Raw genomic sequence first — 19,418 nt, forward strand, 5'->3', positions numbered from 1 at the left:
TAAGAATTATATGTCAGAACATTTCTGCTAAAAATTATTTCTGGATCAATTTTTATCCATTTTCTACAAAGCTGCCAAATACAACTACTATTTTATACATTAGGCTTAGTCCAAGTATACCTTAAATATGTCTAAATTAAAGAGGCGAGAGTAAACATGTTCAAACATGCACATCTGTGCAAGAGCCCAAAACAGCAGCACACAGACTGTGTTTTGTAAATGGTCAGGCATAACAAAAAACTCCTTGTGCTTTTACTGCAAAAAAAAAGAAAAATGCTTGATATTTGGAGGCATGGACTCCACTCGACCCCTTAAGGTGTTCTGTTGTATCTGTCACCAAGATGTTAGCGGTAGATCCTTTAAGCCCTGTAAACTGTGATGTTCAGACCCCACAGATCAGAGCTGTTAGTTCCATACATTCCTAAGATGATCAAATGGATTGAGATCTGGGGAATCTGGAGGACAAATCACACCTCAAACTCTTTGCTGCAATTCTCAAACCTTTCCTCAACCATTTGTACTTTGTGGCATTATCCTGCTCAAAGAGGTCACAGACACCAGGGAACACCGTTTTCATAAAAAGGGTCTACAGTACAGACCAAAAGTTAGGACACACCTTCTCATTCAAAGAGTTTTCTTTATTTTCATGACTATGAATATTATAGCTTCACACTGAAGGCATCAAAACTATGAATTAACACATGTGGAATTATATACTGAACAAAAAAGTGTGAAACAACTGAAAATATGTCTTATATTCTATGTTCTTCAAAGTAGCCACCTTTTACTTTGATTACTGCTCCGCACACTCTTGGTATTCTGTTGATGAGCTTCAAGAGGAAGTCACCTGAAATGGTTTTCACTTCACAGGTGTGCCCTGTCAGGTTCAATAAGTGGGATTTCAAGCCTTATAAATGGGGTTGGGACCCTCAGTTGTGTTGTGCAGGAGGTGGATACAGTACACAGCTGATAGTCCTACTGAATAGACTGTTAGAATTTGTATTATGGCAAGAAAAAAGCAGCTAAGTAAAGAAAAATGAGTGGCCATAATTACTTTAAGAAATGAAGGTCAGTCAGTCCGAACATTTGGGAAAATTTTGAAAGTGTCCCCAAGTGCAGTCGCAAAAACCATCAAGCGCTACAAAGAAACTGGCTCACATGAAGACCGCCCCAGGAAAGGAAGACCAAGAGTCACCTCTGCTGTGGACGATAAGTTCATCCGAGTCACCAGCCTCAGAAATCGCAGGTTAACAGCAGCTCAGATTAGAGAACAGGTCAATGCCACACAGAGTTCTAGCAGCAGACACATCTCTAGAACAACTGTTAAGAGGAGACTGTGTGAATCAGGCCTTCATGGTAAAATAGCTGCTAGGAAACCACTGCTGAGGACAGGCAACAAGCAGAAGAGATTTGTTTGGGCTAAAGAACACAAGGAATGGACATTAAACCAGTGGAAATCTGTGCTTTGGTCTGATGAGTCCAAGTTTGAGATCTTTGGTTCCAACCACCGTGTCTTTGTGCGGCGCAGAAGAGGTGAACGGATGGACTCTACATGCCTGGTTCCCACCGTGAAGCATGGAGGAGGAGGTGTGATGGTGTGGGGGTGCTTTGCTGGTGACAATGTTGGGGATTTATTCAAAATTGAAGGCATACTGAACCAGCATGGCTACCACAGCATCTTGCAGCGGCATGCTATTTCATCCTGTTTGCATTTAGTTGGACCATCATTTATTTTTCAACAGGACAATGACTCCAAACACACCTCCAGGTTGTGTAAGGGCTATTTGACCAAGAAGGAGAGTGAAGGGGTGCTGCGCCAGATGACCTGGCCTCCACAGTCACCAGACCTGAACCCAATCAAGATGGTTTGAGGTGAGCTGGACCGCAGAGTGAAGGCAAAAGGACCAACAAGTGCTAAGCATCTCTAGGAACTCCTTCAAGACTGTTGGAAAACCATTTCAGATGACTACCTCTTGAAGCTCATCAACAAAATACCAAGAGTGTGCGGAGCAGTAATCAAAGCAAAAGGTGGCTACTTTGAAGAACCTAGAATATAAGACATATTTTCAGTTGTTTGAAACTTTTTTGTTCAGTATATAATTCCACATGTGTTAATTCATAGTTTTGATGCCTTCAGTGTGAAGCTACAATATTCATAGTCATGAAAATAAAGAAAACTCTTTGAATGAGAAGGTGTGTCCAAACTTTTGGTCTGTACTGTACGTCTTCTGCAAAAATGTTTACACAGGTGTAATATGTCAAAGTAACATCTACATAGATGGCAAGACATAAGGCTTCCCAGCAGGACATTACACAAAGCAGCCACACCTTCTCCCCATGTATCTACATGGTGCTGTATGTCTCCAAGGTAAGGGGTGCAGATACACCCAACAATCAACAAGATGTTACAGAAAACATGTCTCACCAGACCAGGACAACTTCTTACATTGCCGATGGATTTAATGGTTCTAAAATAAAACAGGCCATATACACAATCTACTGTGAGCACGCCAACATCCAAAACCATCTGCGATACATAAAAGGTAACAGTTTTTCCAACATACACAAAATAAATCACAAAGTCTAAAATATGTTGTACAAGTTCCATCTTTTAACTTTCTGTGCATAAAGGTTTTAGGTCTCAGAAATGTAACTCAAGATAACAGCTGTATTATTATTGGGTTCATGTTCAAAGACAGCTTCTCAGCACTTACCTGACAAACGTTGATGAAATCTGGCTTCTCCAGGTTCATGTACAGTTTGACCAGCACGCGCAGCACCTCGTTACGGAACTTCTTGTTCTGCATTAGGGACATGCAGACCTTTAGGCTGTAAGCGAGGAGGCCGCTCACATCATTCTGAAACGGAGAACCAAAATAATTACCAACAAATTTAGGAACATTAAAAAGAAAAACCAACAAAAAACAACTATATCTAAGAAAAATACGATTTGATAAAATCTGTCAAAATTTGCAGAACAAATCTGATTTGAATAGTTGAGTCTCTCATCTAAAAAAAGCAATATATTTGCACAAGATCTAGAGCTATTTGGAAAGGTATCAAATATTGGCAATAAATATCACTAACTATTTTAGTGAATAACAGAAGACACTGACCGATTCGAGAATCGTCTTCTCAAAAATGTCAAGACGTCTGGTCTCCAAGGCAATGCCAATAGCCTGTTTGTACTTGTGGTCATCTAAGCACCGCAGAAACATCTTGTTGACGATGCCCTCAAGGCGATGGTCGATACTCTTCTTCTCCTCATCCTCTGACAGCTCTGCATTTTCCACCCTCAGCTTGGTGTAGTGATCGATGCACTTGGCTGAACACAGAAAAGGAGGTAAAGCTGTTAATTCTGTCTGGAGAGCATTGATAAATGATTTTCACTTCCGCTAGAAAAACGATGGTGAGCAAATATTAACATAAGTGAAAGTGATTGTCTCCAGTCTTTTCTATGTCTAACTTTTACAGCAGTAGTCTTGTTTTGTCACTCACCGATGATGGTCTCCACATATTCTGAGTCATCTGTAACACTGAAAAGGTCCCCAGCTCCAAGAGCATAATTCAGAGATTCTTCAAAGGCTCCGAGGTGGTAGAAAACCTTTGAGGCCACCAGGGCAGCAAATTCTCGGCTCCGAAAAGATTCATCCTCATATAAGACCTCACTGTGAATAAAAGAGAACTAGTTATATCTAACTGACCTTTCTGTGAACGATTACTCTAATTGTACACTTATGCTGCTCTAATGTCCTTTTTTCGTATCAGATATCACGTTCAAACTTATTAGATTATGCTTACATTTTATCTACAGATCCGGAAATCTCAGCCCAGAAGTCGTTCACAATGGAGTCTAGTTTATGCAGAGCAAACTCCTGCAAGTAAAACAAAGCATTGCTTACAACTTTATTTACATATTTTACATCTTTAAACAATAACTAGGAAATCTTTTCTTATTTAGTTTATTATAAAAAAGTTATGTCCTAAATGTTTTAATGTTTTACCATTTTAATACACCTGGCTGATTACTGTGCAAATAATATTTACCTTCAGCTGTGGCTGCTCCTCATCAAGAAGGGAAATGATCCCAGCTTCGGAAAAGACAAAAACAAAACAAAACTTAATATAACATCATCAAACTTTTGCAGATGCAAAAATAAACATAAAGCTAGAGATGCTCCTAGAAACTGGCTGTGGCGACTGGAATCAGACTGGTGACGAGTGGGTAAGAACCGCTAAATACAAGCACTAACAGGTCACATTAAAAACAACACTCTTCGGTTTCTAAGCTGTTACTGAGTGAGGTTGCCAAAAATGCAGATAAACTCTTAGTACTCCAACTTTCACCATATATTAAAATGTGCAGCAGCCATACTTGATTTGGTGAGAAAACCTCTCTCTTTGCCTAATGAAATTCTGACTTCAGCGGGCCTTTCTCTTCATTTTTCCATCTTGAAATGTGTAAATCTTTACTTCAAAAAGGGAATAAAAATGAATAAGAATGATTTATCTCTTGTGACAAAACAATTGGAAAAAGGCTCAAGTCTTTTAGTAGCCCCGTTTTAAAATGTCTTCACAGCATTGTGGTGCCTGTAGATATTAGTGTTTATTGAGGGGGGTGTTGTTTTAAAAGAGTTTCAGAAACACTCTAAAGAACATAAGTAGTACAACACTTGCAACTTTTATTCCAATGAAATTAGAATAAATGTTGCACAAGATGTAATGATCCAACATTAGCTGTTAAAAGTTTTACTCATGAAGGACTGATGCGATGATGGAAACATGTTTTCCGCTTAAAGCTGACAGAGTTTAGACTTTTGGGTCCATAAATTGATACGCCATCACATACACCGAAGCCCAAACTATGTAAACTAAGTATAATAAAACAGAAAATGACATTTGGTTTTACAACCAACGCAGAGCCAGAATTAGGATGAGAGTGATTTTCGACTTTTGGCAATCACATTGCTATAATTTGTTTCAGTTTTTATATCTTAGTAGTTTTAGATACAGGTATGACTATGTTTCTCCGTTACAATTAAAACCACTACAGTTAGATTGTTTTCTCCGCTGTCACCGACTGTTAGCACTGTGTGACTCAGCTAATTCAATGGCAGCTAGCTAAAGTTAAACCTACTAAAATAAAACCACTCTTCTGAGACTCACCGGCAGATGTTATCATGACTGCTTCTAATAATCCTCCGGCTCCGGTTCCGATTAAAATGTGGACTTCGTGATGTATTTCTGGGGAGAATGTATAAGATTTGTTGTATGTGTGAAGGATCAGCGCCAGCTAAAGTTTTTTTTTTTTGTTCAGCAATACCGCAAGCCCCTTGTAAAGGACCTTTGGGTTAGCTGGCCTCTCTTTCGCCTGATTATAAATGCACATAGAAATATTACATTATTCAGCAAATGCCAAACATTTACAACAATTATCAGTAAATAAAAATGCATAATAGTATAGTCTCAGTTACGGTTTGTTTATTTTTTATTTTATTGCATTTGGGTGTAAATCGTTTATGGAAAGGCATTTTAAAGGCGATCTATTTTGTTCGATATGGTTCATCCTCTTTCCAATAATACATAAATTATGCTAATTAGGCCCAAGCAGCAAAGCGCTGTTTAATATTATTCTCCTGGAAAATGAATTGCCTTTTTGGAGCCCTAAACATATTCAAAAACTCACCAGACCACTGAAAAATGTACCCCGCGTGAAATTTACGTATTTTAATGCAACTGAAAATGGGCGTGGCAAAACGGCTCTACAGCGCCTCCTAAAGTCAGACTGGCCAACTGGTAGGTGCTACAGATTTGAAATTGGTACACAGGTAGATCCCTCTAAATCATGAAAAAAAGGTTCTTGGGGGTATCCCCTAAAACTAACAGGAAGTCGGCCATTTTGGGTCAAAGGGACATTTTTGCCCGTTTTTGACTTTTCATACAGGTCAAACTTTAACAAACTCCTCCTAGGGATTTTGAGCTATTGGCTTCATATTTGGTCGATATGCAGTTAAGGCATGGGGGATTAAAAGTTATCAAAATCGTGAGTTCTTAAACCTGCTGAAGGGGCGGGGCCGGGCATCAAAGTTTGCCAAAATTTTCAAGCAGCTATAACTTTCACATAAATAGCTTGAAATACACAAAACCTGGTATTATTGATCCTTCTCAAATGAAAACAATCCTATGTGGTCAAATGATGACATCAAAAGCCACGCCCCCAATGAACAGGAAAACAGAGAGGGTCCCTCTCTGACCCTCTTGACCTAATCAGCTTGAAAGTGTGTCAGAAGACAGATAAAAAGTTGGTCCAACTTTGTTTGGAACACAGCGAGTATACACTGGAAGGTGTGGCCATGGCGGCGTGGCGAAGTCGACGTCACACTGTTGCCATACGTTTGGCTCTAATTCCCACATATATCATCAGATCATCTGATCAGCAACAAATTCTATATGACCAATTTTAGTCCAGCCCCCAAAACATATAGTTAAGATATATAGTTAAAAATTTGGCAAGCATGGCATAATTTCTCCACAGCGCCCCCTAGAAGCCCCTAATCAATCAGCCCCAAGCCATGCTTTCACTGAGGATTTTGAAATTCACTACACTTAAATTCACCTAACTTCTCACGGCCTACAAAAAAGACTCTTGGATCCATTGTCCAAACCTTGCAGGAAATCGGCCATTTTGGATCAAACCCACCATTTTCTCTCAATTACACACGTCGTATCTGAGCGAACTCCTTCTACAGCTTTTCACTTACATGCATCAACATCACTCAGTATGCTCTTAAGGCACTGGGGATCAAAAGTTATCAAAAGCTTTTTGCTGCATGAAGGCATGTGGGCGTGTGGATGTCCTTTTAGAGTCTGACAGTTACAAGCACAATGTGATCACATAGAACAAACTGATGTTGAATCCTACTGGGATCAGTGACTGTTGGCTGGATTGAGTGGGAGTAGCGGCATGGCGAATTCTTACATCTCGCCATTGGAATACGTTTGCCTGTAAATCAGACACGCAGGATCCGATTTACTCCAAACTGAATATAGTTGGTCCTTGTTAACCCCCAAACAGATCTATTGCATTACATTGGAATTTCGATCAACGGCGACCCCAAGGAAACTTTAATCGCTGTATCTCTCTCATACATCATCGGATCCACTTCAAATTTGGTATGCATCATCGTGGATGAATGCTGAACACGTTGGCACAGTCAATTGATTACATCACATCTATCTATCTATCTATCTATCTATCTATCTATCTATCTATCTATCTATCTATCTATCTATCTATCTATCTATCTATCTATCTATCTATCTATCTATCTATCTATCTATCTATCTATCTATCTATCTATCTATCGGCAAAGAGCCACTGAGAAATTTCTTTTGATCTTTTAATACAGCCACGTCAGAAGGATTTTTGAGTATGAATGGTGTATTTTAGGTCATAATACAGTATCTGAATTGGATTTAAGTCCAGACCTTGCCTTGACCATTCCAAAACTTAATTTAGATTTTTGGAGTAATTCAGAGGAGGCCTTGCTACTGTGCTTTGGATCATTGTCCTACTACATAACCAAAGTATGATTTGGCGTAAGGCCCTGTCCTGACAGCTGGACATTTTCCTGCAGGATTTTCTGGTAGAGAACCGACTTCAAGATTTTTAGCTCAGATGTAATATGACACACACCTTCCCAAAAGTTCAGTTTTTGTCTCATCAGTCCACTGAGTATTTTCAGATTAGTCTTGGGGATAATCAAGCTGTTTCTTGCCAAATGTGAGATGGGTCTTTATGTTCTCTTTGGTCAGCTGTGGTTTTGGACTTGGAACTCTCCCATGGAGGTCATTTGGCTCAGTCTCTTTATTTGTTACTGTTAAATCTTGAATACTGACCTTAACTGAGGCAAGTGGGGCCTGCAGTGCTTCAGATGTTGTTCTGGGTTGAATTATTTTAGTTGACTGACCTCTCTTGGGAATGTCCACCAGTGCTACATGATTTCTCCAGTTTTGGATTATGGTTCTCTCTTTGGTTTCCTGGCATCCCGAAGTCTTAGAAATACCTTTGTAACTCTTTCCAGACTGAGAAATATTGACTTTGTTTCTCTACACGCATTTTTTTTATATTATGTGTTGCTTTTTAGGATTGTTCAGGCATCAGAGAGCTGCTATTTAAATGGTTAATTATATGTGCAGATCAGGTAATAATCACTCCTGGGTTTGGCTTGGGAAATTAAGCTCAGCTATCTAAGACATGTAGTTTACTCACATGTAATTCATGATTCAACAAGGGGGGCAATTACTTATCTATGCAATTAACACAATTTTACAAAAATAAGCATATTGATCCATGTTAACATGTGTTTATTCATACAGGCAGTCAAACTGACAGCTAAATAAATACTTAAAAACTTTAAACAGTTGCATTAAGTTCATGAGATAAACAGTAGTTCCAACAGTACTTTTCTAAGGCACATAATTCTCCTAAAATGAAAGTGAAAATGTAAACAAAATCACGTTGCTTCACTGCATACAAAATAAGCTCTTTAAGATCTGTGGGTAATATAGTTTCTGTGCAGCAGCTAGAGCACTTCTGGGTCACAGTATCACCTAAGACAGTGCAACTAAAACTAAAAACAATATAGAATAACATATAAAGACCTAGCTTGTTTAAGTTTTTAAAGTATCACATAACAAAAAATATTTAACGAAGAAAGCTCACTTCGGCTCAAGGCTGTTTAAATAAGATCTGACACTATTATACCAATGAGCAGCTATTCTGTTGCTCTTCTTTACAGTTCTGTGCTTAATAATGCATCACATCTCAGTAGATCATAATGCCCTGTCAATATTACAGTAATTCTACAAAGATACAGTAAATTGCCTTGTTGCTAAGCATAAGAACAAGGTGTCAGGCAGCAGCTTCCAGGATAGAAATCTAGATGACTCAGAGGTGAGATTTTCAGCACCATGAAATAACCATCCTGTCACACCACCTCAGGTGTTTTTTAAACATCCAGAGAGGATGTGAGTGTCCACAGTGATAGGTCGACAGTTAGTCACATATCCTGACATCAGTGGTCCACTCCAGCTTTCACATGAGGTTCAGAAGACAGGGTGCCGGTTTTCAGAGGGAGTCCTTCCTCTGGGCTTCCATCTTCACCTGAAATGTTCATTTACACCAAACAAGATTTGCTATTAGACCAAAAAAAAAAAAAAGTCATCATCGTGTTTTTAAGTATTTAGTTGTTATTCCAGCATAGTTTCTATCTGTTTTATTTGATTCAGCTTTACTTCATGCTAGAAAAAAGCAGAATAGAAGCAAAGAACTGGGAACAAAAGAACAAGCATGTTTGTACGGTTCAGTTGAAATGTTTTCATTTGTTTATCTGTCAAAGAATTTCAGACGCACTGCATGTCGTGGTTATACACTGAATGAAAAAAGGTATTTATCCGTCACATTACAACCACAGGCTTCAACACATTTTATCAGGGCTTGGTATGATGGACCAACACAAAGTGGTGCATAATTGTGAAGTGGGAGGAAAACAATAATGTTTTAATATCTAAGATCAGAAAAATGTAGATTGGATTTACTGTACTTTACTATGATGCCCCTAAAGAGGTTATTGGGAATTTTAAAGCAAGTTTAGGTTGTGAAACAATATTCCAAGCTTAAACATCTCACAAAGTTCTGTTTAATCTATTATCTGAAAAAAATCTATCACCCGTGTAAACTGACAGGCGAGGGAAGAAGAGCATTAATCAGAGAAGCAGCCAAGAGGGTAATGCTAACTCTGGAGGAGCTGCAAAAACCCAGAGCTCATGTTTGAGCACTTCACAAATCTGGCATTTATGAAGGAGTGGCCAAAATAAATCCATTGTAAATACAAACCAACAAACAACAAAGTAGTCCTATTCTTAGATTGCTGTAGGCCATGCAAAACACTGTGCGTGGCAGAAAACACATCACTAGCACATTCCCAGGTAGTGCTGGGGTTGTTGCACAAATCACCCTGCCCTTACCCTCCTCTGCATAGTGGTTGCAACATCATCCTGTGGAGCTGGTTTTCTCTAGCAGGGACAGGGAGGTAGGCCAGCGTTGTTGGAATGATGGATGGAGCCAAATACAGGGCAATCCTGAAAGAAAACCAGCTACAGGCTGCAAGATACCCAAGTCTGGGCTGAGGTTTACCTTCCAGAAGGACAGTAACCCTAAACACTCAGAGCTACTATGGGATTGTTGATATCAAAGTATGTTAGTGTTTTTCAACAGCCCAGTCAAAGTCCAAACCGAATGCTAATTGAGAAAATATGCCAAGATTGAAAAATAGATGTTTACAAAAGCTCCCTATCCAATCTGGTGGAGCTAGAGCTTTATTACAAACAAGAATGGGCAAAAATTCCCACCTTAGCTGGTAGAGACATACCCCTAAAGCAACTGTAACTGCAGTGGAAAGGGATTCCACAAAGAGCGGACTCAGTGGGGCTGAGTACAAATGCATGCAGGCCTTTATTCTTAAACCATGTTATTTTTCCCATTTCCCAATTATGTGCTCTTTTCTGTTGGTCTGTGACATAAATCCTAGCAAAATAGACTGAAGTCTGTTGTTGTTCCTTGACAAAATATTCAAAAGTTAATGGCAATGTATGCGACTGCAAGGCAGTCTATATCTGAAACGTAACAGTCAAGACAACCCTGAATAGTGTACACTGACATGAAAAAAGAACATAATAAAGATTTGAAATAAAACATATCTTGATAAAAGTAGGGAGTCTAACTCTGACTGAAGTGTGGATGAGGTTGCCGACACCTTTTTGTCTGCAGTTTGAAGATTTGCTGTTGGTCTGTCTTGTGGCCTCTCCCCTCGGAGGCCTGGAACAACACTGGATTGGCCACCGAAGCAGGCTCCCTCTGTCCCCGGCATTATCTGAAAAGTAATAATAAGCATTTAATGGTCTGGCAGTACATGTAAGAACCCAATTGTTTTATGAATCCAGCCTTTGTTTCAACTATGCCTGGGAGGGGAAAAGAATGTGTACAAAAATGTGTGGTCTTGTGAATGTCACAGATTGACCCACATGTCACAGTGCACTCTGGTCCCAAGTTAGGAGGATGTGGGGCCCCTGTGGCCGGAACGAGTCTTGGTCCAGACCCATGCAAGTTTCTTTTAGACATTTAAATTACAATAGTCTGAAATAGATTGCTAGGTACACATGACATTCAAGATTTTTTTGCCTGGCATGTCTTGCTGTTGTCTGCTTGGGGCTATGAAATTTTCTAAATTGTTGTACAAACGAATATCTAACAAATTCAAACACATCACCTAATGTGGGCTTATATGTTTTCTTGTGTTTCCAAAATATCCATTCAAAAAAAAAGGGACTACTTAGGGACTCCACAAAGCCTCATGGTGCTGAGCTACTGTCCTGGTAAGCCCTCCCCAGGGAGCACTGCAGGAATGTTTCACTCTTATCCTAATCCTAAGCACGTTTTTAAATCATGAGTGAAACATTAACCTAAACGCATGTAGCTGTAATCAGGGGCGGCTCCCAAGTTTTCCAAAAGTGTGGCCAAAGATAATAGGACGACATTCCTAACCAAACCAAAACCAATAATAGAATATAAAGACTTTTTAGTAGACCGTTGTCAAACACATGGGGCAGGGCCAGGAGCAAGTGATTTTGAAATCCATTTTTAGAAATATGTTGAAAACTGGCCTTTTTGGGGGCAAAGGTCCTGCCCAAATTTAGCCAATAAAAAGATATAAGTCAGGCCTGGTTATCCTATATGATCAACTCTAATGAAATTCAGGTTAGACTCTTCTATATAAAGATACTGTCAAGTATAGTTAAAAAACGAATTTACAAAACAAACAGTGAAATTGCCCTTTTAACTTGACGCTGAACCTAAAGCTGCAGACCAGACACTGGCCAACTGCAGTGTATTACACAACACATCCTGCCAGCTCCATGTTGAACTGACATGCAAATAAGCAACAGCGAATGTGTCCCGGTGCATCTGATTGAAATTTGACTTCTACATTTTTTAACGCGACCGCACAAACATTTCCCCACATGTAAACCACTCCAACACTGACAGTTATTGCACCTGCTGTTTGAGATGCAGCGTAAACAGCTCTGCAGACGTTTTTCTTGACGCTCAGGACTCTGTCTTCTGTTTTGGGGATAAAACAACCGACCCATATCGTTTCTAGCGAGTGTTTGCGGAACACGAAGCGCATCACACGCTCCAGGACTTGCGCACACCGCTGCGTCTCAGCGCCGTCCTGCGTTGTGCGTATTAATCCAATCAGAGCAGGCCGGGGGACCGAGCCACGCTTCGTGCGCGCCTTTACGTCCTTCAGGATCTCCAGCAGACACAGCTCGTTTGAGGCTTTGCAGATGAACGTCTGTTTGAAGATGAACACGATGACCGGGGAATCAATGGCCCGCTTGGAACTGTAAATATTGGCCCTCCTGGTTGCGGTTCTCTGAGGGTTGCTCTTCGGCCGCTTCTCCTTCTCCCCGTCCTCCTCCGAACCCTCGCTCTTCACCGTGAGCGGTATCTCGTTGCTTGTGCCGGTCTCTGCCTCGCTCTCAGGATCGCCATGATGATCGCCCATGGCATGGCATGAAGGCTGCCTTTCGCTGGTCTCAGGGTTGCTGTTGTGAAACATGTCACGTATGAACTCCTGAAATATCCCAACGTGATCTTCGTCCACCTCCTTACTTCCACAGACATCGCTGACCAGATGTATCCTCTCCTTTCCTCCGATCTGAGCCAGAACCTTTTGAAACTCCCTCTCATCCTCAGGCAGACACTCCATGCGGGACATTTTATGCGCAATCACGGCTGCGCGGATTGTTTTTCTTTTTAAATAAAGTAAGGCATCGAATCCGGACAAATCTGCTCCAGGAGGAACTTCCTTCCACGGTCACACCGAGCACCAATGAGGAGGGTGAAGGTGAAGAGTCGCTGCGCGTTTCTATTGGTTAATGTAATCAGAGGGCGGGGCTAATAGTGCAGTCGCTCGATCGAAGGTTGAGGAAGTTAATCTTTAATGGGAGACCAAATACAGTTGTTTAAAAGTCATATTTACACAAAATACTTCTAAGGCTGTAACTCTCGTGTTTTATCACGAGCACCACCTAAAATGCACCTCGGTAAATTAGAATTTCATTGAAAAGTTAATTAATTCTGCTGAAAAGGTGAAACTCATATTACATACATTCATTGCACATAGAGAAGCATATTTTTTGTGCTTAATTTAGTCATTTTCTATGGCATATAGCTCGTGGAAACCCCAAATCCAGGCTCTCAGAACATTTGAATATTACAAAAGAGAAAAACAAAGACGGTTGCACTGACTTTGGATCAATTAAAGAACAGTGAACCAACACCAGCTGATGACTTGGCTCCAAAACTGCTTACTGACTGAAAACTTCATACTGGGCTCCGAGCAGCTTGAATTCTGTGCCTGTCCCCTCTTCTCCCAGATTCCTGGACTTTGACTTCCAAATTAAATATGAGAACTTTGCACCATCAAGCAAAGTAAGATCCTTCTGACAGTGTTTTCAGTTCAGAAGGGGCTTAATGCAAAAATGTGACACTTGTAGCCCATGTCATTGATTGGATTTTTTTCTGGCAGATTTTTTCCTACCACTCAGCTTTCCATTAAAATGTTTGGATACAGCACTCTGTGGACAGCCATTTGTTTTTTAGCAATGACCCCCTGCGACTTACCCTCCTTTTGTAGGGTGTCAGCTGTCTGCTGGAAAACTGACACCGTACAGACTTCCCCATGATTGTGTAATAATTTGTAATAATTTAAAAATAAAGAAAAACATGCGTTACAATGCGTCACTTTTTGAATTGAATTGCTGTAAAAACTGAGCTGTGCCTGTACATATGAAGTTTTACAAAAAACATTTCATGACATTTTGTAAAACAGAAATACAACAAGACCTGTAGTTTTCAGTTTTTTGTGTTTAGTCACACATGCTTGGTTAAAGGATGCAGTTTAGTTTTTATTCAAAAGGGTAAAGTTGGGAAAAATTAACAGAAAGATTCTTAGGAGACAAAATCTGTGGTTTTCCACCAACCAATTTGTTTAACATTACATAGTAATAGCTGAACTAACAACCTCTGTCTGAGAACACAGCGACAGTGTCAGAGAAATATCTTCTTGTAGTGCTTAAAGCAGTTCGCCCAGTCTCTGAGCACACCAATAAGCAAATCCGACTGGTTTTCCAACTTGGATCTGGAATGTTGCTAAAGTGGGTTGTGATGTCATCACTAGACGGTATCGGGGACAGCAGAGGTTAATGAAACTAGGCACAAGCAGCCTCAAGCACTTCCTGGTTCACTGCTGTGCACTATACCACAGTAAATACATATGTTTTTACTTAGGATGTAATTCTAATATTCACCCAAGTAATTCTGCATTCTAAACACCTCTAAAAGCAGCCAAAGTACCACCAGTGAATAGAGTTTGAGAACCATGGCTCTAGGTGATTCTAATACTGTCCAAAAAACGAATAAAAAAGGAAAGAATCTGAGTGTTTTTACATGAATTTCTGGGACATTCTTTAATCTTGTGGGACGGCTGGTGCTGGATGATGAAATCTCTGGGTGTTCACTTTCTTTAGTCTTACAACTCTCATGGTGAAGAGTCCTGATTTCTGTCCTGTGTTGTAGATATCAGAGTTCTCAAAAGAAAGAAGAGACACAAACACGACAGTTATCGTGAGCACACAATGCAAGAACTTTCACCTGCTTTTTGTTAAAACACTCTCTGAAATGTTTCACTTTACTGTGAGATCAAAAAGCTGTTGAACCTGAACGCTTGCCGAGTTCTCCTGACTCTAATCTTTTAATCCACTCATGCCAGATCTGTAATTAAATGGTCATGTCACTCTAAAATACAACTGGGCTGTTTATGTGAAAAAACCACATGAGGTTACTGCATCTTCAGAGTACACATGTTTGTCTGTTTCGTAATTGTTTACTAATGAACAAATGATAAAAGGTAAAGTTTGACTCAAACTAACTCAAAGGTGCCGGCTTTTGGCCTTTGGACCAGGCAAACTTTGATTGGTTGGGTGCTGCAAGGGTTGTTTCTAGTTCTGTCAACAAAATCTTATGTGCTTATTTTATTACACCTACGCAACCTAAAAAGAGAACTGTGAAAAGTGCTGTGAAAAAAAAAGGTATTTGCCCCTTACAGATTTCTTCAGTTTTTACCTTTTGGTCACACGAAAATGTTTCAGGTCATCAAGCAAATTTTAAAATCAGGCAAAGATAACCCGACTAAATAGAAAACTCCGTTTTTAAATGTGGATTTCAATTCTTAAGGGATAAAGCTATCAAACCAACGTGACAATATGTGAAAAAGTAATTGCTTTGTTGGGATCTGGGAGCCTGTCTGTTTTTTTGCTTGCTGCTAACCTTATTCGTCCAGCAGAGGGTGTCGAAGCTACAGGAGGAACGTGGACAGGTGTTTTCCATCTTCTGATTGCTGTGAACGCTACTTAAGCCGTGGCTGCCTGCTACTCGTCGCCTGATTGTTGAGCCTATGTGGTAACCAGCTCAAGCCAGCTTTCTGGTTTTGATCAGTTTTGTTTTCGGTCTGTTCTGACTTGTGTTTTCGCCTTAGGAAACTGTAACCTGTGTGTGCGACGATCCTATCATCGTTCCTCTAGCGCTTGGAGCCTTTTGGATTACCTGTCTGGATTCTGCATACACTCCAGGACCGAGCATTCTTCATCTTCTACTGGACCTATGCTACACTACGATAAGGGTACTCCTCCTGCAGACCTGTTCACCCTCCACTCACTTCCCACGGAGAGTACGAGTGCTGTGACTTTTCCCCGCACAGTTTGAGAGACCAGACTCCTGTCACTTCCTTGTGGGATTTAGGAAATAATAAACTTCTTTTCACCGTGAGATTATCTCTGCTTGTCTTCTTTCTGTATGTGGGTCAGATCAGTGTCAAAAATGATGTCATGCTTACTAAACCTAATAACTGGTTCTGCCACTTTTGGCAGCAAAAAGTGGCATCAAGAGTTTGACATAACTGGCGATGAGTCTTTTAATTCGCTGTGGAGGAATTTTTACCCACTTTTTTCACAGAATGTTTTTAATTTAGCCACATTGGAGGGTTGTCCAGTATGAGCTGCCTGTTTAAGCTCATACCATATTATCTGAATCGGATTTAAGTCTGGACTTTGATTAGGCCACTAAAAAAACCTTCATGTTTTTTGAGCCGTTTGAAGGGGGACTTGCTGATGTGTTTTGGGTTATTGTCCGGCTGCACATGAAAGTTTGTTAGAGCTTAAGATGATGAGAATTTTCTGCTAAAGGTCATGTGTGACCTTTAGGTCATGGATGCATCAATTATGACAAATTATCCAGGTCCTTGAGCAGCAAGGCAGCCCCAGACCATTACACTACTACCAACTTGTTTTACGGTAGGTATGATGATCTTTATCTGAAACACAGTTTCAGATATAATGTGACTCACATCTTTCGGAAAGTTCCACTGTTGTCTTTTCAGTCCACAAAACACTTTCCCAAAAGTGTTGGGAGTCATGAAGATGTTTTTGGGGCAAATGTAAAGCGGTCATCGTCTTCTTTTGGGTGAGCCGTGGTTTTCACTTTGTAACTCTCCAATGGATCCTGATTTCTCTTTCTTATTGTTGAATCTTTAACACGGTCGTTAACTGATGCAAGCCAGGCCTGGGTTGAGTAGGTCTACCACTCCTGGGAAGATTCACCACTGTTCCATCTCTTTGTCCATTTGTGGATAATAACTCACTATGTGTCCTGCAGCTTTAAAGCATTTCTTTAGATCAAGCAATCAAGTGTTACCCTTTTAGATCTTACTTCTTGTTTTCAGGTTTTTTTAATGGATTTCTTTTCTTGTAGCGGTCTGGCAGTATTCACGCCTGAGTAGAAATATTAAAACTGACCCTGAAATGTTGTCAATCAGAGGTAATTGATTGTTTTTAGTGGACCATTATATTCTTCCATATAAACTTAGTTTGATGATCTGAAACATTTAAGTGTGTCAAGTCAGAAGAAATGTGTGAGGAGGCAAATCCTTTTTTATTACATACTGACCTCTTTGAGAAGAAGAAGCATCTGAGACTCCAGAATCTCACTTGGTCCAATTAAAGAAACACGGAAGCCTAAGCGAACTGTAAAGAAGTACATTTGATAAATAATGAGAGAAAAGCTTAAGCTCACATTTTTAACTGTGTGTTATTTTAGTCATATAGAGAATATAAAAGAGGACAAACATTTGAAATAACATTTTATCTTTTGACTTGGTGAAGGCTGTTTAAAGCTGGGTCACACTGAACTGACCTCTATATTTACTGGACTTCAACAAATAATGAACATTTACAATCATATTGTTTATCTTAAATGTGATGAAGAACATTTCGTGGTTCAAAAACTAGGAAATGCATTAGTTTACTTCCATGTGTCACTGAAAATTATGACTGAAAATTATCCTTATTAAGCAATATTTTGAAGTAATATGTTATCTTAAAATGTAATAGAAAACCATTGTAATAGATTGAAAGCATTTTCATCCTACCTCATGGAAAAAGCAGAGACTGCATAAATTATGCCTTTTTTCCCAGACAGAACAGAATTTCGGGACTTTTATAAAGTCGCTGTGGGAGTGTGGGAATGCCACTTAAAAATCTTGGATCTCCATTTTTAGTCATTTTTGTTTTCTTGTTATAATCAACTCTATTGAGCCTTCACATCTGCCTGGGGTTTCACTGATACACGTCCAGTGAAAAGAATCAATAAGAGCATAACTTTGACCAAACAGCATGAATTTACATTTACAAGCAGGTTCTATTTTGGGGAATACGAGGTTTCTGTCGGACAGCAGCGATGAAGGACACATAAAGATAGAATAATAGATATGTATATGAAAAAAATGGACTCACAAAAAAAAAATAGTACTCTTGGATCTTAAATTTATTGTGATAAATTATATTTTACATTAGCCTAACACTGGCTACCGCCCCACCCCACAACATCTTTTTTTTATTTAGGGGGAGTAAAAGGCACTAAATACTATTTATTTGTTAATTTCTTATTTTTTTAATCTTCTGACTCCAGGAATGTAGTTGGCTGTGACTCTCTTTTATGCTTTAGTACTTTCAGAGACTTATGCTTATGTTAATTCGACACAGCGTGAACATTTATGTTAACCTGTTAAATATTTCTAATGCACAGCCTTTGATACACTCACACTGATCATTTATCTGTTTAGAGACAGAGCAAAAGCATTATGCAAATCAGCATACTAGACAGATGTTAAAATGACAAAATTTGATGCATTTATTTGGACTAAATGGTATAAAATAACACAAAGAACAAAATGTGTGGTCTGCATTGGTATTTCTTCCCCTTTACTCCTATACCCTTGAATAAAATCTAGTATCAACCAACCTTCAGACGTCACCTAATTAGTCCCCCTTCGGTATAAATCCAGCTGTCCTGTGACAGTTTAGAGAACATTAGTGACAAACAGCAGCATGAAGACCACAGGACGCAGCAGACAGGTTAGGGACAAAGTCGCTGAGAAGTTTAAAGTCGGTCTGGATTATAAAAAGTATCCTAAACTTTGAACATTTTAAGAGACCACTGTGTAATCCATCATCTGAGATAGGAAAGAGTATGGCAGAACTATGACGTTGAGTTATTATGACAGACAAACTGCCCAAATTTAATGGCTTAAGGAGACTGTTAATCAGCGAATAGGGTCAAACTGCAACACTTTGGATGGTTAAAAATAAGCATGCAAACATTCGTTCTGTATTAAAACCCAAATTTGGGACACTCGTCTTGGCATTCCTGAAATGTTGTGTTTTGCTGCCATCTGGTGGCTGGATACTTTAACACCAGCCTGATAAAAGACAAGAATCACTGCAGTTGATCTTAATGCTCACCCTCTACCAATGATCCACATGGCCCTGTCTTTCAGTGTTTAACCGTTTCTCTCTCCTAGACATGGAAATTGACTGAGCTTAACTGTGACTAATTATATGTGCTCTCTTTCAGACTCTAACCTTGAAAACTGGCTCAGAGTTTATCTGTTTTTTCTTTCTAGGTGAAACGACTAAAGGAGCTACATCCATTAACATTTACTTTTCCTTCCCATAGAAAGTACTCCTGGATCAGTGCTTCTTTGTTCTCTTTGTATCTCTGCTCTGTTCTCTCAAACCCCCAGTCGGTCGTGGCAGATGGCCGCTCACACTGAGCCTGGTTCTGCTGTTAAAAGGGAGTTTTTCCTCTCCACTGTCGCTACATGCATGTTCAGTATGAGGGATTGCTGCAAAGTCAACGCCAGTGACTGTCCACTGTCTCTACATGCTCATCCAGGAGG

At 39.7% G+C, this 19,418-nt stretch overlaps 2 protein-coding genes and 1 long non-coding RNA gene across 7 annotated transcripts in view; 1 reads left to right on the top strand and 2 right to left on the bottom strand.

Moving 5' to 3' along the window:
* Positions 1–5,323, bottom strand: part of psmd1 (proteasome 26S subunit, non-ATPase 1) — a 37,370-nt gene extending 32,047 nt beyond the window's left edge. For all 5 annotated transcript variants that reach the window (XR_007039641.1, XR_007039642.1, XR_007039640.1 and 2 more), the window contains exons 1-6: positions 5,167–5,323; positions 4,048–4,091; positions 3,802–3,875; positions 3,499–3,668; positions 3,117–3,325; positions 2,715–2,858 (exon numbers count right to left, since the gene is read on the bottom strand). Coding sequence is in view for 1 of the 5 variants with exons in the window: in XM_047374795.1 (XP_047230751.1) it covers positions 2,715–2,858; positions 3,117–3,325; positions 3,499–3,668; positions 3,802–3,875; positions 4,048–4,091; positions 5,167–5,182 (657 nt within the window). In the remaining 4 variants the exon portion in view is untranslated. The remainder of the gene's footprint in view (positions 1–2,714; positions 2,859–3,116; positions 3,326–3,498; positions 3,669–3,801; positions 3,876–4,047; positions 4,092–5,166) is intronic.
* A 3,027-nt stretch (positions 5,324–8,350) lies between these two features.
* LOC124873379 lies at positions 8,351–13,872 on the bottom strand. Its single transcript, XM_047373995.1, has 3 exons — positions 12,116–13,872; positions 10,818–10,934; positions 8,351–9,166 (listed from the first exon to the last, which is right to left on the bottom strand). Exons 1-3 carry the CDS (start codon positions 12,840–12,842, stop codon positions 9,078–9,080), a joined length of 933 nt encoding a protein of 310 aa, XP_047229951.1. The 5' UTR covers positions 12,843–13,872; the 3' UTR covers positions 8,351–9,077.
* Positions 13,873–14,933: 1,061 nt separating this feature from the next.
* Positions 14,934–15,952, top strand: LOC124873544. The gene is made up of 2 exons (XR_007039566.1): positions 14,934–15,586; positions 15,663–15,952. It is a non-coding gene; the product is annotated as an uncharacterized LOC124873544 (long non-coding RNA).
* Positions 15,953–19,418: the final 3,466 nt, after the last annotated feature.

The sequence above is a fragment of the Girardinichthys multiradiatus genome, chromosome 9 (assembly GCF_021462225.1).
Source record: "Girardinichthys multiradiatus isolate DD_20200921_A chromosome 9, DD_fGirMul_XY1, whole genome shotgun sequence".
Lineage (NCBI taxonomy): Eukaryota > Metazoa > Chordata > Actinopteri > Cyprinodontiformes > Goodeidae > Girardinichthys > Girardinichthys multiradiatus.

What these genes read in the sequence shown, in the direction of transcription:
- LOC124873379 (XM_047373995.1), bottom strand. Translation starts at nt 12,842, where the DNA reads ATGTCCCGCATGGAGTGTCTGCCTGAGGATGAGAGGGAGTTTCAAAAG. An exon ending in CGCTGCATCTCAAACAGCAG is followed by an intron (nt 10,935 to 12,115) that starts GTGCAATAACTG and finishes ATTACTTTTCAG; the next exon opens with ATAATGCCGGGGACAGAGGG. An exon ending in TTCAAACTGCAGACAAAAAG is followed by an intron (nt 9,167 to 10,817) that starts GTGTCGGCAACC and finishes TGAACATTTCAG; the next exon opens with GTGAAGATGGAAGCCCAGAG.